The sequence below is a fragment of the Macrotis lagotis genome, chromosome 7 (assembly GCF_037893015.1).
Source record: "Macrotis lagotis isolate mMagLag1 chromosome 7, bilby.v1.9.chrom.fasta, whole genome shotgun sequence".
Taxonomy (NCBI): Eukaryota; Metazoa; Chordata; class Mammalia; order Peramelemorphia; family Peramelidae; genus Macrotis; species Macrotis lagotis.
In genome coordinates, this window is record NC_133664.1 from 252,627 (window position 1) to 278,517 (window position 25,891).

A 25,891-nucleotide genomic window follows, 5' to 3' on the forward strand; every position below is an offset into this window, starting at 1 on the left:
CGCTCCCCGGCTTCTAGGCCCCTGACCCGGGGGGGGGCTCCCAGACCCGGCGGGGGCAGGAGGCTGCCGGCCGCTCTGCCAGCCCCGAGCACGGCGCCGAGGCGGGGTCCGGGGGGGGGGACCCCAGGAGGCCGCGGACGCCCCCTCCCCGGCCCCGCCCCCGGCACGCCCCCGGGAGGAGCCGAGGGGAGCCGCCGCGCTCAGGCTTGGCTTCCGCGCAGGCGCGACGGGCCGCGGGCCGAGCCGCAGGGCGCAGGCGCGGGCCCGGGCGCGGAAGAGGGCGCGGGCACGGCGGGGCCGCGGCGGCGCGCGGGGCGGCCGCGGCGCAGGACGAGGAGCCGCGCAGCCCGGGGTGGCGCTGCCCCGGCGGCCCTTCCCGAGCCGCGCTCCCGCCGCCGAGGCCCGGGCCCCGCCCGCGCTCCCGCGCCCGGCTCGCGCCCCCGCCCGCGCTCCCGCCGCCGCCGCGCGCTGTGGTCATGGAGGATTCAAGATGGCGGCGCCGGCGTACACGCGCGGGCGGCGCGAGATCAACCAGTACTTCAGCGTGAGCAGCGCCAAGGGGCTGGCACTGGCCGCCGCGCTGCTGCTGGCCGCGGGCCACGCGGCGCTGCGCCACTACCCGGGTGAGCGGGGCGCCGGGCGGGGGGCGGGCGGGCCGCGGGGGGCGGGCGGGGGGCGCAGCGCGCCTGCGCGGCCCCGAGCCTCCGCCCTCCCTCCCGCGGGGGCGCGCACGCCGGGCACGCAGCCACGCCCGGGCCCTCCGCTGCCCCGCCTTCCTGCGGGGGGGGGGGCGGGGCGCGGCCTGCGCGCACCCCGAAGCTCGCTGCGTGCGTCGGACCCCGGGCTGACCCCCGACTTCCCCAGCCCCCCTCACTGTGGAGCCCCCCTCACTGTGGAGGCCCTGCCAGCCCCCCCTCACTGTAGAGGCCCCACCAGCCCCCCTCACTGTGGAGGTCCCACCAGCCCCCCTCACTGTGGAGGCCCCACCAGCCCCCCTCACTGCGGAGCCCCCCTCACTGTGGAGGCCCCACCAGCCCCCCCTCACTGTAGAGGCCCCGCCAGCCCCCCTCACTGCGGAGCCCCCCTCACTGTGGAGGCCCTGCCAGCCCCCCCTCACTGTAGAGGCCCCACCAGCCCCCCTCACTGTGGAGGCCCCACCAGCCCCCCTCACTGCGGAGGCCCCACCAGCCCCCCTCACTGCGGAGGTCCCACCAGCCCCCCTCACTGCGGAGGTCCCACCAGCCCCCCTCACTGCGGAGGCCCCACCAGCCCCCCTCACTGCGGAGGTCCCACCAGCCCCCCTCACTGCGGAGGTCCCACCAGCCCCCCCCCCCAAGCTTCAGGGCCCGCTTTTGAAAGAGAGGGGCCTTTGCCTTGCAGCCTGGCTCTAGCCTTGCCAGACTTCACCAACTCTGGATCCATGGATGAGCAGATATTTGGGTTAAGCTTGAAGCTAGAGCAGCAGAAGCGGGAGCCCCCTTCCCTCTGGGGTCCTCTCCTGGCCAGTGGTCAGACCTGGGGGGACTCGGCACGGGGACTCATTTTCTCCTGAGTCTAGCTGGCTGCACAAGCCTCTGTGAGTGTAAACGGGGGCACTGCCCCTCGTGCCCGGGGTGGGCAGGCGCTGTGCGGCCCGCAGGGCCGAGATGCTCTTCCCAGTTTTGCTTCGGGCCGGACACCTGCCCTGTGGGTCATTAAACAGCCAGACTGAGACTGAGGAGCACAGTGAATAGAGCACTGGCCTTGGAGGCAGAGGGCCTGAATTCAAATCCAGCCTCAGACGCTTCTTAGCAGTGTGATCCTGGGCAAGTCACTTCAGTCGGCTTTGTATTAAAAAAAATCCCACTGTCAAGTTGACTTGATTGTGACTTCCCTAGGGTCTTGGGGGAGGGGGAAGCATCTCATTCACCAGTGGACCACGAGTCCGACATGAGCAGCGAGCCCCCTCTCAGCGTGTGAAGAATTCCCTGGTCAGAGGTGAGAACTGCCCAGTGGATTCCGACTGGACGCTCAGACCAGCCTCTCATACCCTTGCTTTGGTTTTGCTATTGCTGTGCCCGTGGCTCAGTCTATCGGGCCGTCGCCCATCCCTCAGTTCTTGACACCCTCTGCGATGGGCAGGCTTTAGGAAGGGGCCCCAAGCGACTTCCCAGAGTTTGGTTCTGGATGTGATGAATGGTGAGTGGTGATTAACTTAAGGTTGCATCTAGACCCAGTTTATTGGCATGATGCAAGGAATTCCTTCCTTTTTAGTGCATGGATTTCTTTGGGATTATGTAAACAAGTCTTTGGATAAGTTACGTTCTATTTCTGTTTAGGTTTGTATTTGTATTTTACCTACCAAAACTTATACATTAAATTGAGTTTTAGAAGTTAAAATTCCTGACTTAGAATTCTGAAGTGGTTTCGTTTGCCTCATTGTCTCTTCTATTCATTATCTGCAAGTAGAGTTATTCCCTTGGACAGAGGGATATGACCAACAAATCCTCTTTAGTGACCTTTCTCATTTTTCATGCTTTTAATTTAGATGTTCTTTTATTTTTAAAATTGGGGGAATGCTTTTGGCTTAGGAATTACTTTCCTGGTATGGGAAAGATTGTGTCAGTCTGGCAAACGTAAGAGATACCTAAGAAAGCAACACAAAATTGGACTGTCCCTTGTGACAGTCCAACAGCAAAGACACAACTTCTGATCAAGCTAGGTGTCCGGTGTGTGGTGAATTTGATTGAGATTTAAGCTAAGGTTATTTGAAAGCCTCTGCTTCTTGGGCAGCTTTGCCTGACCAGTCTTCTTCCCCTTTCATCTGTTTGCATTGTCTGTTCACAACAGATTGGCCACCCAACTGCAAGTCATAGTCTGGACAAAAGTCGATCGTTCTTCCTCAGCTTCCGTTTTCCAGAGCACCTGGTTAAGGTGAAATTGTGGTCTAGCTCTCCAGCTCTCATGGGCCAAGTCCTTCACAGACAGGAATGTCTGGAGGATGGTGCCATCCCCATTCTTCTGCTCTGGAGACACATTGTGCCATTCAATAATATGTCAGCTCTTGGTTTAGGGATAAGAAAACTTCATTTTCTATATCTATTCAGCATCCAGGATTAAATATTTTTAACTGCTATTTTATTGTTTCAATTACATATTATGAAAGTTTTTCAACATTCATCCACTTGCATATTTATAAGTTACACATATGTCTACCACTTCCTTTCCCACCACCTTCCCCTTAGCTGCAAACTGTCTAGTAAAATTTGTACATGTTTACATATTAGTCATTTTGTGTATGAGGAATTAGGGCTAAGGGAAAAGAAAGAAAACCGTGGAATATGAAGGAAAATCCTGAGAAGTCTTAAAAAAAGTGAACATAGTGTTCATTCAGATTTTGTGGGTTGTGGCATTGTCTGTGGCAGGTCTCGAAGGTTGTCCTAATGCTCTGAACTTCTGAGAGGAACCACGTCCATCAGAGTTGGTCAGCTCAATGTTGTTGTTAATGTGTATGATGTTCTCTTAGTCCTGTTCCCTTTGCTCAGCATCAGTTCCTGTAATTCTCTCCATGCCTCTCTAGTTTTTTTTTTAATTGAATTGAGGGGATAGGGCGGTGAAAGCAGCTCACTCATCTCTTTGTTTTCCATCTGATGGTTCTAGGACATGATTCCTGTGAACATCTTCTCTCCAGCGGTCGATTTCTTGGAGAGAAAGTTTGGCAGCCTCACAGTTGTATGATGCACAAATATAAAGTCAGGTAAAGCTCTTGTTTTCACATGTTTTGCTTGTTTTCAAGGCAGAGGGTATAGAAGGAACAAGAATGCCTGTAGTGCCTGGTTCAGTTCTTGACTTTGAGGAAACTCTTATGACTTGTGGTCATTTGAGGCTGATGTTTCAAATGGACAGGACTCCAGGCCTTGGATGGTCACAGGCCCTCAGGTGATGCTCTAAGATCAGCCGTATGTTTATAGAGCAAAGGGCTGGAAGTAATCATCTCTTCCTTGTAGGTCAGCCCAAGGCCAGTATTCAGTTGGGTCTTTGTGAAGGTTTTCTAAAGTGGTGCTTTATGAACTTAATCTTTTTTAAAGAAAAGGTTGTTACTCTGAAATGCAGCTGCTCCTTTTGGGACATTCTGAGCCTGGACTTTGCTGATGAGACATCTGCTCTAAGGCTGCACCAAGAAGGAATAGCCTCAGGAGAGAGGAGGGTCAAATGGAGCAGCTCAAAGCTTCTGAGCTTACCAGTAATGGAATGGAGAGAGAGGAAGGATTTTTTTAATGTGGCATTTTAAAAATGTTGAGAGATAATTTCTGGGTAGTTTAATCATTTTATTAATAATGGCAGCATGTTTACTAATAAAATGATGGTCACTTGGCTGCCTTTTTTAAGACCAAAGACCCTTCATGTCTGTGGGCTCACAGTTTATATGCCCTTGGAAGAGCAGATATTCTTGAGGGTTATCAATTAATGAGAAAATAATAATATAATGAAAGACTGGGCTTAGGATATGTGACTTGGATCATTCAAATCTTAGTCAAAGAGACTTCTCAATTTCCATCTCCCCTCTCTGATAAAAAGGAGGATCCATATTTTCCCAGACCTGTCTGAGTAAACACAGTGAGCAGACATGCACCCATTAGTCTAAACTTAGAATTTCTTTTTCAGTGTTTGATTAGATCTCAGCCATACTGGCTGGGTATGTCTTTCAGATCCATTCCCCACCCTGGTTGATTTCTGGATGAGGAAGAAGAACAGGGGGACCTTGGTCCTAATTTAATTATTACTTATTCATACAAGAGAAATAATCACTTTTTTTCAAAAATTATCATTAAGTGGAAATGTTTTACAAGATATCACATGTGTAAACTATATCAAACTACCTACTATTTTCAGAAGAGGGGAGGGAAGAGAAAAATGTGGAACTAAAAATCTTGTAAAAATGAACTGCAAAAATTTTTATGATATATAACTGAGGAAAAAAGAAAAAATAATCATTAAATCCTTTTGTTACAGTGAAGCAAAGAACTGTCTCTTTGATAAACATATTGCATTCATTGGAGACTCCAGAATTCGTCAGCTATTTTATTCTTTTGTAAAAATAATTAATCCTCAATTCAAAGAAGAAGGAAATAAGGTAAGAGTGTATGTTTTTGGGAAACTAGTCAACTTAGGAAAGTTTTATCATACCCATATGATAAAACCCATATCATACTATTTTAGTGGTATGATAAATTATTCTTTTTGTGCTAAACCCAAAGAGCCAATCATTCAGGCAATCAGTAAACACTTCATAAGCACCTGCCATATGCTAGATAGCTAGGAGATTCAGTTGATAGAGCTTGGGTCTGGTGTCAGGAATATCAGAGTTCAAATCCAACCTCAGATATTCAGTAGCTGTGTGACCTTGGGCAAATCACTTGACCTCTGTTCACCTTAATCCACTGGGGAAGGAAATGGCAAACTCCTCTAATATCCTTGCCAAGGAGACAACTCAGACAGTATTAGTGTGATATGTTCAACAGGTTCACAAAGAATCAGATACAACTGAACTACAGTGTTGAGGTAGCAGAGAGAGGCAGAAGACAGTCCCTCCCCACAAGGAACTCCCAATCTAATCAGAGAGACAAAAGCAACAGCTGTATATAAAGCAAGCTATGTACATGATAAATAGAGGGGCTGCAGAAGGCGAGATTTGAATTGGAACTTAAAAGATGCCGTGCACATTGATAAGAGTGGTGGAGGAGTACCAGGGAGAATGCCTGGAGCTGAGAGATAACAGCCAGGAGACCAGGGTCAAGGAGCACATATCAGGGTTAAGACTGTAAGAAGAAGACTGGAAAGGTAGCAGGGAGCAATAAGGAGCCATTGGGGTTTTTGTAGTCTTCTAAGTGTGTGCATATGAGGGCCTGAAGCTGGGCTGTGGCGGCATCAGAAGAGAGAGGGGGATTTATTCAAGAGATACTGCAAATGGAAACTCAGCAGGCCTTGGCATCATTGACTTTGGGGGTGTGTGAAAGAGTAAGATGCCCAGGAGGACTCTGAGGGACTGGAAGGATGGGGGTGCCCAGGAAGGCAGGGAGGGTTTGGGGGAAAGATGATAAGTTCTATTTTGGACACTGGATGTGGGGCAGCTGGTGGTGTAGTGAATAGAGCACTGGCCCTGGAGTCCTAAATTCAAATCCAGCCTTGGACACTTAGCAATTACTTAGTGAGTCATTTAATCCCATTGCCTTGCAAAAATTAAAAAAAAAAGGTGCTACTGGATGTTCAGATAGAGGTGTCTTAAGAGAAAGTTGGAGACATAAAATTGGAGGTCAACAGGACAGGCAGAAGTTAGACTCATCAGCTTGTAGATGGTCACTGAATCCATGGATGCTCATGGGCTCATCAGGTAATAGTGGAGAGAGATGAGAATAGGGCTCAGGACAGGATCCCATGGGTCATTTATGGTCTGAGGGTGTGATCTGGAGGAGGATTCAGGCAAGGAGAGAGAAGGAACTGTCAGAGGTGGGAAGAGAAGAAGAGAGGGGGAGAGGGTGGCCTGAAAACATAAGAATGAAGGAATCCAGGAGGAAAGAGTAATCAGCCCTGTCAAGTGACCTCTAAGAGATCACCGGTGAGTTTGGAGAGGGCAATTTCAGTGGAACAGTTGTTAGAAACTGAACTGTAAAGGGTTGGGAAGAGAGTGAGAGGAGAAGAAATCGAGATTTCCCTCTTCCAAGGGGAGAAGAGAGATGGGAAGACTGAGGGAAGGGTTTTTGAGAAGGTTGAAGGAAACATGGGCATGTTTTCAGGCAATAGGGAAAGAGTCAGGAGAGGACAGATTGAAAATAGATTGGGGGGTTGAGGGGTATCAGGGAACAATCTGTTTGAGGCAGCAGGATAGAAGGGAGAAATCCCTTGTGTAGTTGGAAGGGTTGGCCTTGACTAGGATCATGGGAAACAGGTATGGGAGGAGGAAGGGACAGATTGACAGAATAAATAGAAGGTAGTTTGGAAGGGGAAGGTGTTTGAAAATTAGGACTCATAGAGAGGCTGCATCCCAAAGGACAGGCAAATGGGTGATCCTGTCCCTTGAAGGATACTCTTCTCTCATTTTGTGATACTGATTTCTTCATAGCTTTTCCTTAACCATGGGTGCTCCCAAATCTCTGTCCTAGGCCATTTTCTCTCTGTACTCTTACTCTGCTTCCTTCCCTCCATAATCCAACCAGTCTGGTCAGAGATCTGAGGAAGAGGCGATAGGGAAGGCATGGTCAGCTCAGAGGAGGAAAAAGGCATGGTCAACAATGACAGGCTGCAGAGAGGTCAAGAAGGTGACTCTTCAGTTGGGCAAGTAAAAGATTACTGGTAACTTTGCAGAGAACAGTTTCATTTGAATGATGAAGTTGGAAGAGAGTGAACCCTTGAAATTAGTGTTAGTGAAAGTGAGACAGAAGCAGATTTTTTTCCCTAGGATTTAGACTGGGAAATAGAAAAGAATTCCAGAATAATGACTTGAGGGGCAATTGATTCCAGTGAATGATTTTGAAGGATGGAGGAAGACTGTTGGGAAGGAACCTGTATATTGGAAAAAGGAATGATTAAGGGGCTAATCTACTGAAGGAGATGGCAGATGGGTGGGTCTCAACAGAAGGAAATGGCAAACTGCTCTGTCAAGATCCATAAAGAATCAGATTGAACAATAAAAGGACTGTCCTGACCAGGGATTAGAACCCTGCCCCCAAGCCCTTGGTGGCTTGCAAAGACCACATGGATGGCACCTGATCACTATTTTATCTGTCTTCTTGTGACATTGGGTGTGTGGACATTAAAGCTTTCTTGGATTTGGGTATGATTTAGGACAATGAGAAGGAAGAAGATTCAAGGCTCAAGAAGAGGTTTTTCAGGGAGAAAATATTAATGTAGGTGTTAATAAAGTTCGCCAAGGTAAAGAAAGACCTCATTTCTTCCTACATGTAAACCTCAAAGTTACAGCGACCTCCCAAGAGGAGCCTCTTCAGACCAACCCCCTCTCAGTCTCCCTGGGTTTATTTGGATCTGCGTGGTTGTGTTTCTCCAGGAGAATGTCACCTTCTATTCCAGAGTTGTCTTGATAAAATCTTTTGGTTTTATACCAGATGTTTCCCATGGAACAAAGGGAAGCTGGGAAGCAGAAGCCGCTCTCAGGCTAGGGTTTGCAGTGTTCTGTTCTCTCAGGCCCCCACTTCTTCACCAAGGACAAGGAATGTGTGAGATCATTGGTTTCCCCAAATCTGGAATCCAAGGGATTGGAATTTGTTGAGTATGAGGTTCATAGTTATGGAACATTTGGTTTGTCTCATTTTGCCCCTTCTGTATTCACTGGGTCTAACTCTTCTTATGGGATAGTAGTAGAGTCCTCCCATGGCACCCTGGGTTGGATTGGATGTTGCTTAAGTGAAGTTGTCCTCAGAGTTCTCAAGTCTGATGTGGGGGTCCATTCTGGATCCATCCTGAGAATTTGCCTGCCTTCTTCAGATCTCCCCAGGGAGACAGTGTTCCTCTGGACTATAAAGGCTTGTGTGCATGGACCCACTATAAATGAGAGGGAATGGGAAGGTTATTTGGGGTCATCCAGGCTCTTCCAAATAAAATAACCCCCCCCAAAAAAGTAGATGAATGAGAAATTCATATTTTATTTAAAGTTTTTCATATTAAAACTTTAACATTTTTTTTCTTTCCTCCCTTTCTCCCTTTTGCTTCCTTTGATAGCATGAAAACATTCCTTTTGAAGACAAAATTTCATCAGTTAAAGTGGTGAGTTAATCACTAAAATGTCATCTTTTAGAATTGCCAGTGTTGGTGCTTTGGCAGGATAAAAACAATATAAGGACAGAATAAATGTGGGTTATTTGTAACTTGTGAGTTACTTTGTGGACAGAGTGAGGTCAGATCTTTAAGAGACCATCTGATCTTTATCAAAGTAGAAACTGAGACAGAGAAATGAAGTTCCTTTAATCTGTCATCCTCACCACATCCCACCTGTATGGATTAACTCCTGAGAGCCACTCTAGCCCTAACCTGGGGGTCCGGGGAAGTGCCTGGAAGGCAGGGGATGTCCATTGTTTGACATAAAGACAGAGCTCTCCAAGCTCATATCTCTGATTGGAGACCTGTGACTGGTGTGCAGAGATGCCCAATGACTGGCTTGGACAGCTTCCCTCCCCTGGGTGAGGCATGGCCAGGCCAGTGATGGCTCAGGTGTGCTTTGTTTCTCTTAGGATTTCCTGTGGCATCCAGAAGTGAATGCTTCCATGAAGCAGTGTGTCAAACTGTGGACTGAGGTCAGTATTTAGGGGTTCAGTCAGACTCCCAGGAATTGCCTGGAGCTCCTCTTGGCAGAGATGGCCATGGGCTGCTTTTGCTGGCCTCTCAGGCACGCTACCATGGGATGACCCAGCCAGGGCCCTGCCTGTCAGAGGCCAGTGCATTTCCTTGATTAATAAGGAAGGCCCTGAGCCTCAGGATGAAATGAGTCCTCAGAAAACTTCCTATGTTCCCTTTGTCCTCACCAGCTTACCTCACAGGTCTCTCTCATGGCCCTTGGAGAGGACAGGGTGATAAATGGACTCTCTCTAACTGTGCTTCCTACCATGGAGTAGGAGCTTCATACATACTGGTTAAATTTGAATGTTCCCTCTTTAGGAGCCTGTTGGAAAGCCTCACATCATTGTAGCCGGAGCTGCCACGGTGAGCAGTTGTCGCTATTCTCTGTTGGTTTCTGCCCCAGTCAAGATTCCAGAGAGGGGGACTGTCAGATCCTTCATCAAATCCAAGTCACTCTTGTAATTCAGGCACCTGAGTGACTTGTGGGAGGCCCTCTCTTGTCCTATATTTGTCTTGTCCCTTTGTTCTATCCATGGGGTGTCTGCCTTCTGAGTCCCTTCAGACAATGGAGGAATCAATAAGGGGACAGTCAGTGGGGGCACTTCTTTCCTCACTGCCAGTGGATTAAAATGCAGCTATTTTTGGCTTCATCTTTTTAGTGGTCCATAAAGACCCACAATGGCAGTGATGAGGCCCTCGCCCAGTATAAGACCAACATCACGTCTCTTGCACCACTTTTAGAGAAATTAGCCAAGACTAGTGATGTTTATTGGGTCTTACAAGGTAAGGAACTCATTTCCTTGATAAATGTCACTGGTCTATTTTGAATGATTATTATCCTTTTGAGAGGAATCCTGTTTCTTTATGAAAATGAATATTGGAATGAGCTCACCCCTCAGGTAATTCTTCAAAGCCAGAGATGGCAGCTTATAGGCAGGGCAACAGCCTGATAAATCTCTGTATGAGCCAACAGGGAGACCCTTACTTGCCTTTGTTGGGGAAGCTCTGGATGTGCCTCTATTTGTAATTGAGTGCTTTAACTGTGTGATAATAGACTCTGGGTGGGGGCAGGGGGTGTCCCCATCAGATGGGCAGAAGCCAGAGTCTTGGATTTAATCGAGAGTGGCCATACCCCAAAGGGATACATACCCACTAGAACAGCTCAGTCCTAAGGAAGGGAAGCCCCCCACCTCTTCTTAGAGACAGTTTTCACTCTTGAGGAGATCTTAGGCATCCCCAGCAAGGCTCTAATGCCACCCAGATACTCCAAGATGGTTCTGTTCCCCCAGAATCTTCTTTTCTCTAAGAAGATAGTTTAAGGAAGAAGAGGGAGCCAGTTTGGCAGAATGTATTAGAAACCCTCTCCCTAGGAACCCTCAAAAATGACTTGTTTGCTGTATAGATCCTGTTTATGAAGACCTGCTTAGTGAAAACAGGCGGATGATCACCAATGAGAAGATCAATGCCTACAATGAAGCTGCCATCAGCGTCCTCAATGGCAGCGCCAAGAACACCAAGTCCAGGGTCAGAGTGTTCCGCGTTTCCCAGCTCATTGCACAAGAAACCATCATGGAGTCGGTGGACGGTCTCCATCTTCCGGAGTCAAGCCGAGAAACAGTAAGAACACAGTGACCTCCGGTGGTCAGCGCTGGAAGGGCCCTCCTAGAAGTGCTGTGCCCCAGAGCACCTGGCTGGGAGCTCGCTGGTCCTCCTGGAGTGGTCTCTGCCCTGCCTGTCAGCCCCAGGCTGAGTGTGTGTCTGTGTCTGTATCCTGGGGCTTTGTCCATTGACCTGTGGGGACTGCCCCTCGGGAGGGAGTCTTGCTGTTGATGACTTAAGTTTTTCACATTCCCCGGGAGCTGGTGGGAGGGGACAGTGGGGTCCCTGAAAGAAGAGGTAGGGACCCTGAGGAGCCGCTCTCAGCCTCATGGGAGGGGGGGAGTCCTGACCCACTGCCTGGATTTCAGCTGCTTTACAGCTCACATTCTGTCTTTGAAGCCACATGTGTTGGGAGGGACTAGAGGTGGCCTTTGGGCTCAGCCTGGGGCAAGCAAGGTTGGGACTGGGATGGAGGTCAAGCATTTGACCTCATTTAAAATCGATGGCGAGTCCTTGACCAGGGTCAGCTCCTGTGTTGCGCACCACATCCCTGGGTGGTGGGTGCTCTTATTCCTCGTGGTTACAGATGAGGAAACTGAGGCTGAGAACTGCTTTGTGTCTGAGCCTGGCCTCTGAGGGATGACTAGGTGGTTCATCCATCCAGTCCATGCTCCTGCCACCCTTTCCCTTTCTTGGGCACACTCACCTGGCCCAGAAGGCTTCAGTCTGCATCCTGCCACACAGACCCTTGGCACCTCAGTTTTCTCCTCTGTTAGTGGGGCCACAGTGAGCCAGTTGGGATAGCAACAGGCTCCCCTTCCACCCTGGTGTCTGGGCCCTCGGTGACCCACCCCATCTCCTCCGGCAGAGTGCCATGATTCTCATGAACGTGTGCTGCAACAAGGTGGTGAGGCCCATCGATGGCTCCTGCTGCCAGCCCCCCGCGGCACCTACGCTCACTCAGAAGCTGGCGGCCAGCTTCTTCGGCCTGTCCATCGCGGGCTGCTTGGTCCTGCACCTTGTGCATCGCCACGGTCACCGGAGGAGCCGGCCGTGTCTTGATGTGGAGGCAGGGGAGGAGAAGAAGGTGGCCCCTGTGCCCCCTGCCTGTCCCTCCGAAGTGGTCCTGCAGTCATGCTGCAAACTGGGGCTGATCATGACCTATTTCTACCTGTGCGACCGGGCAGATCTGTTTATGAAGGAGAACAAGTTCTACACACACTCCTCCTTCTTCACACCCATCATCTACATCCTGGTTCTAGGAGTGTTTTATAATGAAAATACCAAAGAGGTAGGGGAGGCACCAGGACCCCCCTCAGGGGAAGGGGGACTGAAGGCATGTCAGCCCTGGGGCAGGGGAGGCCCTGGGAACAGTCTGGCTCCTTTAGCTTCCCGGGCCCTGGGTCTGAGAACTTGAAGGGGACCCTGACTCCAGGGTTTGGTTGGGGGGGCCTTGAGTGAATAAATGTGGGAGATGCTGCACATTACCCTGGGGACCTAGCCAGGCCTGCTCTCAAGAGGGCTGATACTTGTGTTCCAGAGTCTGACTTGGCTCCTCCTGGTAGCCCAGGACCTGACCCGTGTCTTCTTGGGGCTTACCCTCTTAACAAGGGCTGACCCAGGGAATGAAGCTGAGGTCCTGGGCCCCAAAGACTTCAGTCCAATTCCTCTCCTGCTGGGGCATTTCACTGGGTGTGTTTTTCCAAGCATGGGCCACTGAATAGGGAGTGGGATTGGGGGATTGGGGGGGGTACCAGTTTTCCCATTCCCCACCCTTCTGGTAACCAGGGATTGCCTCTGTCCTGCCCACAGACCAAGGTGTTGAACCGGGAGCAGACGGAGGAATGGAAGGGCTGGATGCAGCTTGTCATTCTCATCTACCACATCTCCGGGGCCAGCACTGTAAGCATGCCAGCTGCTGTGGGGATTTTCTGGTGATTGGGGTTCCAGGGTGGTTTCTGGGGAGAGCCCTCTCCTTGTGGCCCCATCAAACCACACTGGAAAGTTAAGGAAATGAACCAGTACTGCAATCCCAATTGAGAAATGCTTCCTTGGGCAGGCAATCTGTATCTGCCTCTCTCCAGGAGAGGCTGAAGCTGTTCTTTAGCTCTTCTTTGTGCATGCAGTAGGTGCTTCATATGTGCTTGTTGGATCACAATGAGTATTGATCCTGCTGAGCAGCTCAAGAAGCTGTGTAGGCTGAACTTAATGATCAGGAGGTAGAATTAGAAACTAAAGTCAGGGGTCAGATTTGAATTCACTTAGAATTCTGAAACTAATTGGATAGTTACCTACATGTATATGTGATAGCAACTGTAAATATTTCGGGGACTAGATGTTTGGAGAGAGATGGGGTAGGGGATGGGCCTCTGAGCTGAAATGTCCCATGCACCTGCTGTGTCCACCACAGGAGCTGCCCCGAGGCCTTGCCCCACCGTCCAGACTACTTGGTCCAAGATGAGATGTGCTAGGCATCACAGTGGGAAATAGAGAGGATGGGAAATTTCTGCTTCAGTTCCTTGATGTCCCTCTTGTCACAGAGCCCTCTTGGTCCCGCTACAACCCTGGGAGGCCTTAGACCCATTCGACAGATAAGGAGACTCATCTGCTTAGGGCTACATGGTCACCTGTTGGGAAAGGTGTTGAAAGGCTGCCTCCTCTTGTCCATTGCCCACTCCACCCAGGGTGAGGGGGCCAGGTGAAGAATTCCAACTCCAGCTGGTTCAAGTCTTTAATAAACTTGATGCTCTATCTCTTCAGTAAGTCCAGCCTTGTGAAGATGAGATTTCATTTGTTGTGTTAGAATTGGGAATATCAGGGAAGAGTTGGAAAAATCTTCTAGTTGTAAAAAGACATTTGTCTTGAAGTTTGTAAGTTTGTAAGGACTGCTTAAATGCCAGGCCATGTTTCTCTAATGAATCTGTGACCTCAATTTGGGAGGACTTCCAATAATCATTGTGTGTGGTTCTTGCTCTTCCCACATTGTCACACCATCACCAGGGTGCTAATCTCCCTTTCTGGCCATTGACCCTCCAGTACCTGCTGCTCTCACCCCATGCCCAGTCCCCCTTCTCTTTGGGTCACACATCTCCTGGAGCCCTTTCCTAGTCTTATTTTGGAGGCCTCTTTCCATCACCCATCCTCCTAGGGATGCTTCTCTTCTGCACCTGGCAAGATTGAAAGGTGGGGTCCTGGCCAGGTCGGCTCTTTTGTTGTCCACTTTGGGTTATAGTCACCTTCTTCCTTGGTTTGTAGTTTCCTGAGGAGCTGAACAGGTTGGACTCCTGTGTGATCACAGGGTCACCTGCTACAAGTAGGGCATGGAGTAGCACGGGCTTTTGCTGTTGGATGATGGGGATGCATGGAGGGAGTTCTATCCCACCAGGTTGAACTCTTTGAAGACTAATAGGGAGGAAGCACTGTGGACTCCCATGCTCTCTACAGTGTTTAATCCATGTGAAGATTTTTGCTCCCTGGTCACAAAAGGCCTTTCCAGAAGTGGTGTTGTTAGGGGTGGCTAGGTGGCACAGTGGATAGAGCACCAGCCCTGGAGTCAAGAGTACCTGAGTTCAAATTCGGCCTCAGACACTTAATAATTATCTAGCTGTGTGGCCTTGGGCAAGCCACTTAACCCCATTGTCTTGCAAATAAATAAATAAATGAATGAATGAATGAATAAAACAGAAGTGGTGTTGTCTCCAGGGTGGGTCTCCTCTTTCTGTACTTACTCCAGACAGGCTGATTTCCCCATCTTTGTTCTTGAGGTCCCAGGAGATGCCAGACTTCTGTGTAATCTGCATGTAGTGGACCTTTTCTCCCCATCTTCATCTTGTCTCCTTTTGCCTGGAAGTCTCTTAAGGTTTTTTGTGTCTGAGGGGTGGATTGGGAGGGTCTTCTCCAGTGGCTCATGGGATTTCCCAGACATTTCCACCTCAGCCACTGGTTTTCATGGCTATCTTTTTGTCCATTTATGTTTATAAGTACTGTTTAAGACCAGACTTTCCATGAAATGTTTCCTTTGCCTTTGGGCTCTGCCTCCTTTCACAGAACTGCCTCCCTTTTCCTTTTTGGAGTCCATGAAGTGCCTTTCTCTCTTCCTTACTCCTGGGGCTTCCTATGATTCTGGTGCTGTTTAGATCAAGCAGGTCAAGATAGGCATGACCCAGCACCTGCCAGAGTGCATTCACCCATGCATGACAGCCATACATGGATCAAGGGTCTTTCCCTTGGCCATGGAGAGAGTCAGAACGCTTTGTAACATCTCCACAGTCACTGTGGAGGCAGAAGGGGCCACCCAGGAGGGATGGATTTTGTGTTTCTCTTGGTTTCCTTGGTTGTTAAAATCCCAGGCAGGCTGTGGGCTAAGGATAGACCCCAGCCCACTTAAACAATAGGCTTGGTCACTTTCCAGGAAGCAGGAGTTTGGATTCCTGTCTCCATTCTCTGACTCAAACCCAGAACTTTTGTCCATCCTAAGACAGGAAGAACTGTCATCTTTAGTGCATGTGGCTCCTGCTCCTATCCTTGGAAGTTCTCAGCCCCTTCTCTGCAGCCCCTTCAGTCATGGGCTCCATTCCCATGCAACCTTTGTAAGATGGTTGCTTGGATCTCAAAAGGAATTTCCACTTGAAAACAAAGGCACTGATTGTGGTGAGGCTCTTGGGCTGTCCTCCAGAAGCCTGTTGAATCCATAGTTACCTATGCTTAGTTCGATGTAGCCTAACACACTTGAATAGCTCATTTTCTTTGGGAAAATAGATTCAGAGTTCCTTTTGGGTTGCTAGAAATCCTCATCCCCTGGTGTAGTCTTGGCAGGAGAATACTGGGACTCTGAAGACTCCCTGGCTTCCATGGCTTGGAATGGGTGCCCCTGTCAGGTCAGAGGAGGGGGCAGGGAGAGCACTGAATTGCATCCCCCCACAATCCCATCTACTCTAGACCAGAAGTGGGACCTTCCCTTTGAACCAAGTCATCTTCTCATAGGTGTAGCTTTCCGTCCATCAAATCTTTAATAAATGTTGAATGATGTCATCCAAGTAGGGTGATGAACAGGAAGGGTGTACAGACTTTGTAGGGTTAGAGAGGGGGAGATGGGCCCTCTAGGAAGGAGTGGGGGCTAGCTGCCCCCTGTCACAGAGTCCAAGGGGTGCCAGAGTGGGCGAGTCATGATCCCTGAGGCTGGGCCCTTTCTCCTTTGAAATGGGGGGACCCTCCCTACACTTTGGGTGAATTGCTTGTGTGCCTACTGATGTCACCTTTGAGTTTCTGTCCAACCCTAACCACCCAATTTAATGCGTTTTTTTTGCCAACAGTTTTTGCCTGTGTATATGCACATTAGGGTTCTGGTTGCTGCATATCTATTTCAAACAGGTTACGGGCACTTCTCATACTTTTGGATCAAAGGAGACTTTGGAATCCACCGAGTATGTCAGGTAGGAAACAAATAGACAGACTAGTGAATGAAGGAGTAAGCAAAAGAGGGTAGATGGACCAATGGATGGATGGATGACTTCTATGGCCTCTCCCTCTGACTAGTTGTGGGCCTTTGGGTGGAAGATCTGAGCCTCTCCTGGCGCCTGCAGTTAGAAACTAACTGTGCCTACCAGCCTAGCAGGGGACAGAAACTAACTGTTCCTACCAGCCTAGCAGGATCCCCTGAAGAATTTGTAGAGGGTACAAAGTTTGTGCCATCTTCCCAACCATGGTCCTGTGATGGGGTGGGAGTGGAGTGGAGACTGTAAATTTTTTATGCTGTAAATTTGACTTGTGAAGCCAATAAAGATTTTTAGACCTGAGTTCAAATGTAGCCCCAGATACTCAGTAGCTGTGTGACCTTGGGCAAGTCTCTTCACTCTGCTTCAGTTTTCTCATCTGTAGAATAAGTGTAGAAAGAAATGACAAACTATTTAGAATCTTTGTCAAAAAAAAACCTAATTGGGGTCACTATGAGTTGGGCATAATTGAAATGACCAAATAACAACAACAAAAAATTTTTTTTTTCTCCCTTCTCTCCTCTTACCCATTGGGAGGGGGAAAAAGCCAAATATACATAAGTATATGTACATCTAAATAGCTTATAGGCATATAAAAATGTGAAGCAGTGTATGTCTGTACAAAAATCTGCTATTTTAGTCCTAAATAGCTTTTTTGAATTTAAATCCTCCAGAAAAAATGACTTCAGACTGAACTGAAGCTAATTCTTCTCTTTCTGCTCTGCTCCCATTCCCTTTGCACCAGGTATTATTCCGTCTCAATTTCCTGGTCGTGGTGTTATGCATCGTAATGGATCGGCCTTACCAATTCTACTACTTTGTTCCTTTGGTCACTGTGTGGTTCTTGGTCATCTATGTCACCCTGGCTTTGTGGCCGCAGATCACCCAGAAGAAAGCGAATGGTAAATCAACACTTCTTGACTTTGGCTGCTATTGCAGGGAGGGAAAGGAAGGAGCATAGGAGGGAGAAGAAGGGAAGGAAGGAGGGGAAGCAGAGGGGAGAATGAAGAAGTGAGGATGCGAGGATTCAGGTTTCCCATTTATCTGAGGCTCTTGGCAGGAGGGTGGGGGTCAATATAGTAGAGTAGTGGACTCCAACTAGCAAAGGCACCAAATCAGTCATCTTTCCTGTCCAAGTTGACTTTAGGGAGGCAGAGAGGGGTGACTAGCACACTGGGCCTGGAGTCAGGAAGACCTGAGTTCATATCCTATCTCAGACACTAATTAGCTGGGTGACACTGGACAAGTTACTTCACCTCTGCTTCATTTTTCCTGCCTGTAAAATGTGAATCATAATAGAACTTCCCTCCAAAGGTTGCTGTGAGGATCCAGGGAGATTATGATAGTAAATTATAGGTATAGACCAGTTGTCTGGTACCTAGTTGGCACCTTATAAATGGTAGCTACCAGGAACTGCCAAACCCCAGAACATTCCAGTGCAGGGAGGGCCTGTACCAGAACACAGAGAGGCTCCAAATCTAGCCCAGAGGGGCCCTATCTAGAATTCCTAGAAGCAATATAGGAATATGTTTTAAAATTTTTTATAAATTTAATAAGAACACTCAAGGGGGAAAAAAATGGGAAAGCAGTGAAAGCAATATAAAAAGAAGTTGGAAAAGGCCCCAGAGGTACCAAAACTACCCCCAGCAGCAAACTCCTTGAAGATCAGAATGGACCAAATTAGAAATCAATGATTCCATGAGACAAGAAGTAATAAAACAAAGTCAAAAGACTAAAAAAAAAAAATGTAAGGCATCTCATAGCAAAAACAAGTAAGCTGGATCAAGGAGAAAAAAGTGTAAGAATTGTTAGACTACCTGAAAGCTATGACACAATAAAAAGAGAACCCAGAAATCCTATTTGAAGAAACCACAAAAACTGCCAAAATCTCTTAAAACCATAGGGCAAAGTGGAAATAGTAGAAATTCACTGGTCACCTCCTGAAACTCCAAAAAGAACTCCCAGGAACATCACATTCACAAAATCTAGAACGTCTAGATCAAAGAAAAAAACCTCACTGTAAGTGAGAAAGAATTGGAGTCCCAAGGATGCCCAGGCAGGACCACACAAGAGTTAGCAGTTACTCTTTTAAAGGAGAGAACTTGGAGCACATTATTCAGAAGGTAGGGCACATGGGCTTACAGACAAGAATGACTTTCCCAGCAAGACATGAGTAAAATCCCACTGGAGGGAACCAGGATTTTTAAATAAAATAGATGGCTTCCAAGCCTTCCTGATCTGAACATCCAAGCCATGAAACACAAACCCAGGACTCGAGTAACATTTAGAGATCAATGGGGCAGAAGACCCCAAGGAGCTGCAGAAAGGGAAACTGCTTACCTTCTCATTTGGGAGAGAGGATGCATGTCACCCTCTGACCTTGTCATCCTCAGGGGACCTTGGAAGGTACTGTAATGTCTTGCTCTCAAGAGAAGAATGGAAAGGGAAATTTATTTTTAAAAAAGGAACAGGGTCATACTTCTTTTTTTTAGGGTTTTTTTTTTGGGGGGGAAGGCAAATGGGGTTAAGTGGCTTGTAATTATTAAGTGTCTGAGGTCAGATTTGAACTCAGGTACTCCTGACTTAAGGGCCAGTGCTCTATCCATTGGGCCACCTAGCTTCCCATAGCAGGGCCATACTTGAACCTCATTCTCATCTGGATTAGTCAAAGGAAGGATGAGTACATTTTCTTAACCCAGGGCTGAGCACAATGACTGGCCCATGTTATTTTTGACTAATCACACTGTTGGGTGCAGAAATGCATTTCATTGAGTAGGGGAATTGGAGAGAAAAAGGAAAAGAGAGAGGAAAGAATAAGAGGAAGAATAGGGGAGAAATTTGTCCTAAGCAAAACAACTGTAGGTTAGGAGATTAAAGAAATATTGATAGCAGCACTTTTTGTGGTGACCAGGGCGGGTGGAACTCCCCATCAATCAGGGAAGGGTCAAACATGGTGCAGTAGAAGAATGTAATGGAAATACTGTTGTGCCATAAGAACCGGGGATGGTTTCATAGAAACCTGGAAAGATGTGCAGGGGCTAATGTAGAACCAGACAGACAGTTCTCACAGTGTCAACAGTATTTTAAAAAGCTTGGGACCTGACCAGAAGAAGGGCCCTGGCATGACTGAAGCAGGACTTTGGGGGTTTTGTTTTCTTTTTCTTTTGTTTCCAGAGGGAGGGCCAGAGAGAGGCAGGAGGGGAGAGGAGGTGGATTGGTTTAGTTGGAAAAAATAAAATTTCATTTAAAAATTATTCATTTCATTTGTGAATATTAGATATAGGCTTGTTTTAAAATTTAATGATTTCATTACCCTCCCTTCTTTGTAGAGGTGACGGCCATTGCATGGAGCATTCTATGTGCTGTCAGACCCAGTTGTGTTGTGTAACCGTGTTCTTTTTTTCATTTTGAAATTCTTTGTTATAAGGGTCGTGGCTCTCTGGGAAGGGAGGGGAGCAATATGGAAATTGTGACCAAAAAACAAGCTACAAATAATTATTTTTTAGGTTTTTTTTTTTTTTGCAAGGCAAATGGGGTTAAGTGGCTTGCTCAAGGCCACACAGCTAGGTAATTGTTAAGTGTCTGAGACCGGATTTGAACCCAGGTACTCCTGACTCCAGGGCCAGTGCTTTATCCACTATGCCACCTAGCCACCCCTACAAATACTTTTTAAAAAATTAAATGAATTTAAGATTTTTTTAAAAGTTATAAGACAATATTTCAATGAGATGGCTGCCCACACAAAATGCCTGAATTTTGAGCTGAAGAGAGATCTCAGACAGGCTGAGGTCCATGACCTTTGACTGCTCAAATAGCAGAGGTGGCTCAGAGGATGACCAGGCTGTGCTGGAATCTGTAGAAAATAGTGTCCATTGTTTCTGTTTCTATAGAAAAAGTTGTTCCCTAATTCAGAAAATATCTTGTCTCACAGGAAGTTGCTTCTGGCATTTGGGCTTGCTACTGAAGCTGGCTTTCTTGCTCATCTGCATCTGCTTTCTGGCCTATTCTCAGGTTTGTATCCTCTACTTCTCTTTCAGCCTGGCTGCACCGGGATCACCCTGGGTGCATGACCCCAGAAAAAGTGCAGTTGGTGATGGTGCTCGCTGTCAGTGGGATTTGGGGATTAGTTTTTAAAAAATAATGTTGATGTCCTAAGAATCTCTTTTAGTGGTGGCTTTTAATGAGGTTTGGGACGATTCTGATACTAGAAGCTTTGAGGTTATCATTTAACCTGTGGTTTTTGGTCCTAAAGCCTCCTTGAATTTCCCAGCTTCTAGGATGAGTAACTCTCATTGTTGGAAAGAGCTACTCTTTTCCCATGCTGGGCCATAACTGGTGAAACTACAGAAAAGGTTGCCCTGCATATAAAAGGATTAGGATCTCTTCATCTGGTAGGGCCCTGCAGACCCCAGGAATTCAGACCTTTGAGACTCAGGGATCCCAGTGACTGTGTCCACTGACCTTTGTATGTAGAGGGACTTGGGTCAGATGAATCTCTGGCTCTGGCCCATGCCGAGAGGGCATCTTGGCAGTGCCCAAGCCCTACCAGTGAGGGTGGTCATGATGAAGTCACACAGTGTTTTGTGGTACAACTGTAGCCTGTTTACAGAGTCTGGGATAGTCTCTGCATCCCTGAGAAATATCCATCAGGTTCTTCAGCATTGAGAGGGAGGGAGGTTAAAGAGGAGACACAAGTGTGTCTGGTATAAATGGGGTGTGGGATGTCAACCTGGGGAAGCTGCCCCTAACCATGCTAACCACAACCCTGGACAGTCAAATGAGAGAAGGTACCCATGAAGTGAATGTTTCCCCTGGCCCAGGCCACTGTCCTGCCCTTTCTAGTTCCCCTGCACTCACTTCTCTTTGAAGACTGGCTTCAGACCCCCTCCTTCTCTCCAAATTGTTCAGCCCAGTGACCTCTTCTCAGTTCTCATTCTTCTTGACCTCAACACCATTGGATGCTGCTCACCACCCTCACTTCTCTGGATTTTAGGGACCCCTGCAGCTTTGTCCAAGCATTTGCCTTCTTTCAGGCAGGCTACGATGAATCTCCTTGCTCCTCTCTTTTCATCACCTCCTGTAGCTGTTGTCATCCTCAGGGGTGATGCAGCTTTGGATGCAGCCCTGGATGCCCCTGGGGACTAGAGCTGAACCTCCAGGTTCTTAGTCATCCAGTGTCCATGACTCTTCTCTGTCTTCTCATCACTTGCTTCCTCAGTCATCCAGATGTACTCCATGCTGTTCTGGAAGGCCCCCAGACAAGCCCCTCTTTCTGAGTTTGTTTTCTCATCCCTCCCTTTCTCCAACTCAGCTAATCTTACTGCTACTTTTTGGAGGTCTAGGGCCAGACCCATTGCTGGTCTGCAGAGGCTTTGAGCTGCTCTTTCTGGGCAGAGCTGGTCACCCCTGATTTGGGAGCCTGGTGGTCCCTGTCTTGGTGCTGGCTTCATCCATCTCCCCAGCATCAGGAATTTCCAGGCCTGAAAGTCCCTCTCTCCAGCTGCTAGGGCCTTCCCTGGTTGGCTCCTCGAGGAGGCACAGTAGTTCCTTTGCTGTTGCAGCAAACTTCCTTAGGTTCAGTCTTAACTCTACCCTTGTTGGATGAAAAAGGAATTCAGAAGGGTTCAGAGAGTGGGCTATCTTATGGGAGGCCCCACAGCATCAGTGTCATCATGACGATCCATCCCAGAAGATGCCAGAATGTGATCACTGACCCCATGGCTGGATGCTGCTTGATGGCCTCTCTGTATTTGTTTTTTTCAGGGGGCATTTGAGAAGATATTTTCTCTTTGGCCATTGTCCAAGTGTTTCGAATTGAATGGAAATGTCTACGAGTGGTGGTTCCGGTGGAAATTAGACCGTTATGTATGTAATCACTTGAACTTGGGACCTTCCTGACATCTCTACTCCCTTTGGACTTTTTTTTTTTTCAAGAGGGTCATTGGGACTGCATTCTGGGTTAGGTTGAGACAGGGACCAGTGTAAATTTGTTCAGGAGGGGAGGGCGTTGCAGTCCAAGGGACCTGGTGACCCAACTGTAGAAGGGGCCTGGTGCCTCTGACCTTTTGCTTCTTGTCAAGATGACCTTTCCATGATTGCCATGGGGTTAGTGAGTTCCTGGACCCTGAAAGGTTTGGGGCTGAGGTTGAACAGTCATTGTTCAGATAGACAATGACTGGAAAGGATTCGCCAACTCAGAGATTCTCTGGTCCTACTAGAGATGAGTGAGAAGAGTGGGTGTGGCCTGGAAGAAGGAGATGTACCTCTTGAGGTGAGGATCTGAGAAGGCAAGGCAGGCGATGCCTCTGATGCTGTTAGGTTGGGGCTAAAGGTCTCCTTTTTAAGGGCCAGCCATCTTGCTCCTTGATGGAGAGTAAGAAGGGGATGGGCAGCCCCAAGCCAAGGCAGATTAGAAAAGGGGTGCAATGCACTCCTGTCCCCACCGTGACACCCATCAGGACAATTCAGCTGTGTGCCTTCCCTCTGCAGGTCGTGTTCCATGGGATGTTGTTTGCATTTATTTACCTGGTCTTGCAGAAGCGCCAGGTGCTTTCAGAGGGGAAAGGGGAGCCCCTGCTCTCCAACAGGATGTCCAATGTACTCCTGTTCGTTTCGGTGGTCTGTTTCTTGGTGAGTTCCCCAACACCACCAGCGATGCCTTTGGTTTGGGGTGGAGAGGGAGCTGCCCCTCTGCAAATGGGCAGAACTCAGCAACAGAGATAGCCAGGAGGAGGAGGTGGGGAAGGAGCAGGGGGGAGGGGGTCTCCAGTGGGGCCTTCTCTAGCCAGTTCACCTGTTCTCAGGCCTCTGTTTTGACATGGTGCCTGAGCAGTCTGGTGGGGCGGGGTCTTGCGCAGGCTGATTCCTGTGGCCCTTCCCTTCTAGACCTATTCCATCTGGGCCAGCAGCTGTAAGACCAAAGCCGAGTGCAACGAGCTCCATCCCACAGTGTCGTTCATCCAGGTAGGGGCCCTGGTGTGCAGGGGAGGCTTCCAGCCCTGAAGAACTTGGCTGCTCAGTGGGCTTTTCTCTGGCTTTTCCATAGATTCTAGCTTTCATTCTCATCAGAAACGTCCCAGGATGCATCCGCTCAGTGTACAGTTCATTTTTCGCTTGGTTTGGGAAAATCTCCTTAGAGGTGAGTTGATTGTCTCGCTGTGTCAGTTGGCCAGTTCCTCTTCTGCCCCTGGTCTTAGCCCTCTGTAGGACCCTTAGCTGACCACTGGTTCCTACCAACCAACCTCTTGGGCCTCCCTCTGCTTCCTGGGAAGTCTGGCCTGCCCAGTCCCTCTCTCAGCTGACCTTCCAGGCTTCTCAGAGCTCCAGACCTCCCTGTCCACCAAGGGAAGGAGCCTTCTGCGGTGCAGCCTGTGTCCATTCTGGACTGGTTCCCGCTGCTCACCTAGCTCCTGTGTTGGCTTCTTTGCCTCATCCTCGGGCCTTCCCTCCACAGTTTCTCCTTCCAGCCTTATCTCCTTCACTCCCACTCTCTGGATTCCTGCCCACCTTCACACATTGGCCCACCCTGCTTTTTGGTTTGGGGTGTTTTTTCTTTTTTTTTTTCATGCTCTAATTCATACAAGTTATTAAGGTTGTTTTTCCCATTCCCCTATTAAGGAGACTACAAGCTTCCAGTGGGCAGTGCCTGGTCTTGTGAGTCTGGCTGCCTAGAGGGAAGAGGGTGGTGGAAAGAACCTTAGAGGCCTCTGCAGAGCTACCCCAGGCACTGTGAGGAAGGATTTGCATCCATGGTTCCCAGACTCCAAGACTGGGGTGGAGGGGGATCATCAGATGTCCCATTAGATGCTCACCAGGGGTTTAAAGTGGCTGCTGACAGTGGTGAAGATTTTTAGAATTTAGAAGATTGGGTCTAAGGGTTGAAATGAAAAAAAAAAACCTTCCCATCCCAGGTTGAGATGTGTGCTGCACATGCTGCATGTCTGTGGCATGCTTGTGTTCATGTGCTTGTTCCTGAACCCCACCTGAATGCATCATTACCCAGACTTGGGGAGTGGCATCTGGTGGAGGACGCGATCCTTTGGGGAGCTTCCTAAGGTCTCCGAGGGACTCCAAGGTCTGATGCATCTGGATTTTTAGACTAATCTGAGGTTGTGAACAGAACTCAAAGTATGGAATCACCATTTTAGTTTCTTGGGAGTCCCAGGATTATCATATCCTCTTTATCTCATTTAACCTCCTCCCCCCACACACACACACATTTTAGCCTCCCTCTCCAAAATTAGGGTTAGAATCTCCATTGTGGGTTTTGACTGACTTCAAGAGAGAGAATATGGGTCTTTTTTTCCTCCTGATCACCAACTGGATTAGTTTCTCCAGAGGGCCCTTTTCTCAAGTGTGTGGTGCCCCCAGGGCAGGTTCACCATGTCTCCTGTCTCCCCAGCTCTTCATCTGCCAGTACCACATCTGGCTGGCTGCAGACACCAGGGGCATCTTGGTCCTCATTCCTGGGAGCCCAATGCTCAACATCACAGTCAGCACTTTCATCTTTGTGTGTGTGGCCCATGAAATCTCACGCATCACCAATGACCTCGCCCAGATCCTCATCCCCAAAGAGAGCACGGCACTCTGGAAGAGGTTGGCCTGCATCGCAGGCTTCTTCTCTGCCCTTCTCCTTTTATCGTCCATCCAAGGGGACCGTGGGCGGTAGCCTTCCTGGGGCCCAATGGTGAAATGGCACATCTGCCCAGGGGGCCATCGAAGGCCGTGGGGGGCCGGTCCTCTACATTCGGGATGGTGCTGGGCCCTCCTGCACTTCTCTCAAGACATTTTCTTAGTGTCTGTGCGATGATGTCCAAGTGCAGTATTAGGGCATGGATTAGGTGGACTGCATGTTTTCCTGACATGGTCTTCATCACCAAATCAGGATCTGCTTGGTTCTGCCCCCACTGGGGGGTCCTGTTCTGTGCCTGTGATAGTGTTGTGTTGGCTTGTAAAAGGGTAAATATTTTCCATTCAGAATTCCTCCCCTCCCCCACTTGACTTTTCATTACTAGTTTCCCAAGGAGAAAGTCAGCTTGGTTATGGATTGATTTGACATTTTTTTCCTGTTATTTGTTTTTATATATTATTTCCAATGTTTGGAAAGTCCTCCCCACTCTCTATTCAACCCTCCCGGATTCATCTCACCTTTATTCTTTCCTCAAGTAAAACCTGAGTGATAAATCAGGGGCCTGTGATCTTAAGTCTTAAACCATCTTTAATTAGGCTTTTTGGTTTTTTACCAGCTGGCTATTGTAGATAGGAATTTATTTATCTGTTGTACAGATTGGTTTATGATTTTTAATGGTTAAAAAGATTGCACTTGTTTACTGGGGGGGATAAATATATTTTCTGTTAATGTTATGTGAATGTGTGAAGTAATTTAAAAAGTCAGTAATTGTTCTGTTGGATGCTTATTTTTGTATTGGCAAGAGATCAATTAAACTGCTTGCTTCATGTGTTTCTTTTGTGGT

The 25,891-nt window shown here is 48.4% G+C and overlaps 1 protein-coding gene across 1 annotated transcript; it reads left to right on the forward strand.

Annotated features, from left to right (window-relative positions):
• Positions 1–449: 449 nt before the first annotated feature.
• On the forward strand, positions 450–25,878 carry CASD1 (CAS1 domain containing 1). Its single transcript, XM_074195341.1, has 18 exons — positions 450–623; positions 3,640–3,736; positions 4,993–5,113; positions 8,713–8,757; positions 9,222–9,284; positions 9,646–9,690; positions 9,987–10,110; positions 10,730–10,944; positions 11,795–12,217; positions 12,739–12,828; positions 16,239–16,358; positions 17,164–17,320; positions 20,350–20,429; positions 22,182–22,283; positions 22,908–23,048; positions 23,304–23,381; positions 23,464–23,556; positions 24,820–25,878. Exons 1-18 carry the CDS (start codon positions 491–493, stop codon positions 25,084–25,086), a joined length of 2,394 nt encoding a protein of 797 aa, XP_074051442.1. The 5' UTR covers positions 450–490; the 3' UTR covers positions 25,087–25,878.
• The last annotated feature ends 13 nt before the right edge of the window (positions 25,879–25,891 follow it).

Coding starts and splice junctions, on each gene's coding strand:
- CASD1 (XM_074195341.1), top strand. CDS start 491: ATGGCGGCGCCGGCGTACACGCGCGGGCGGCGCGAGATCAACCAGTAC. Junction 3,737..4,992: donor ATGCACAAATATAAAGTCAG/GTAAAGCTCTTG, acceptor CTTTTGTTACAG/TGAAGCAAAGAACTGTCTCT. Junction 10,945..11,794: donor CGGAGTCAAGCCGAGAAACA/GTAAGAACACAG, acceptor CTCCTCCGGCAG/AGTGCCATGATTCTCATGAA.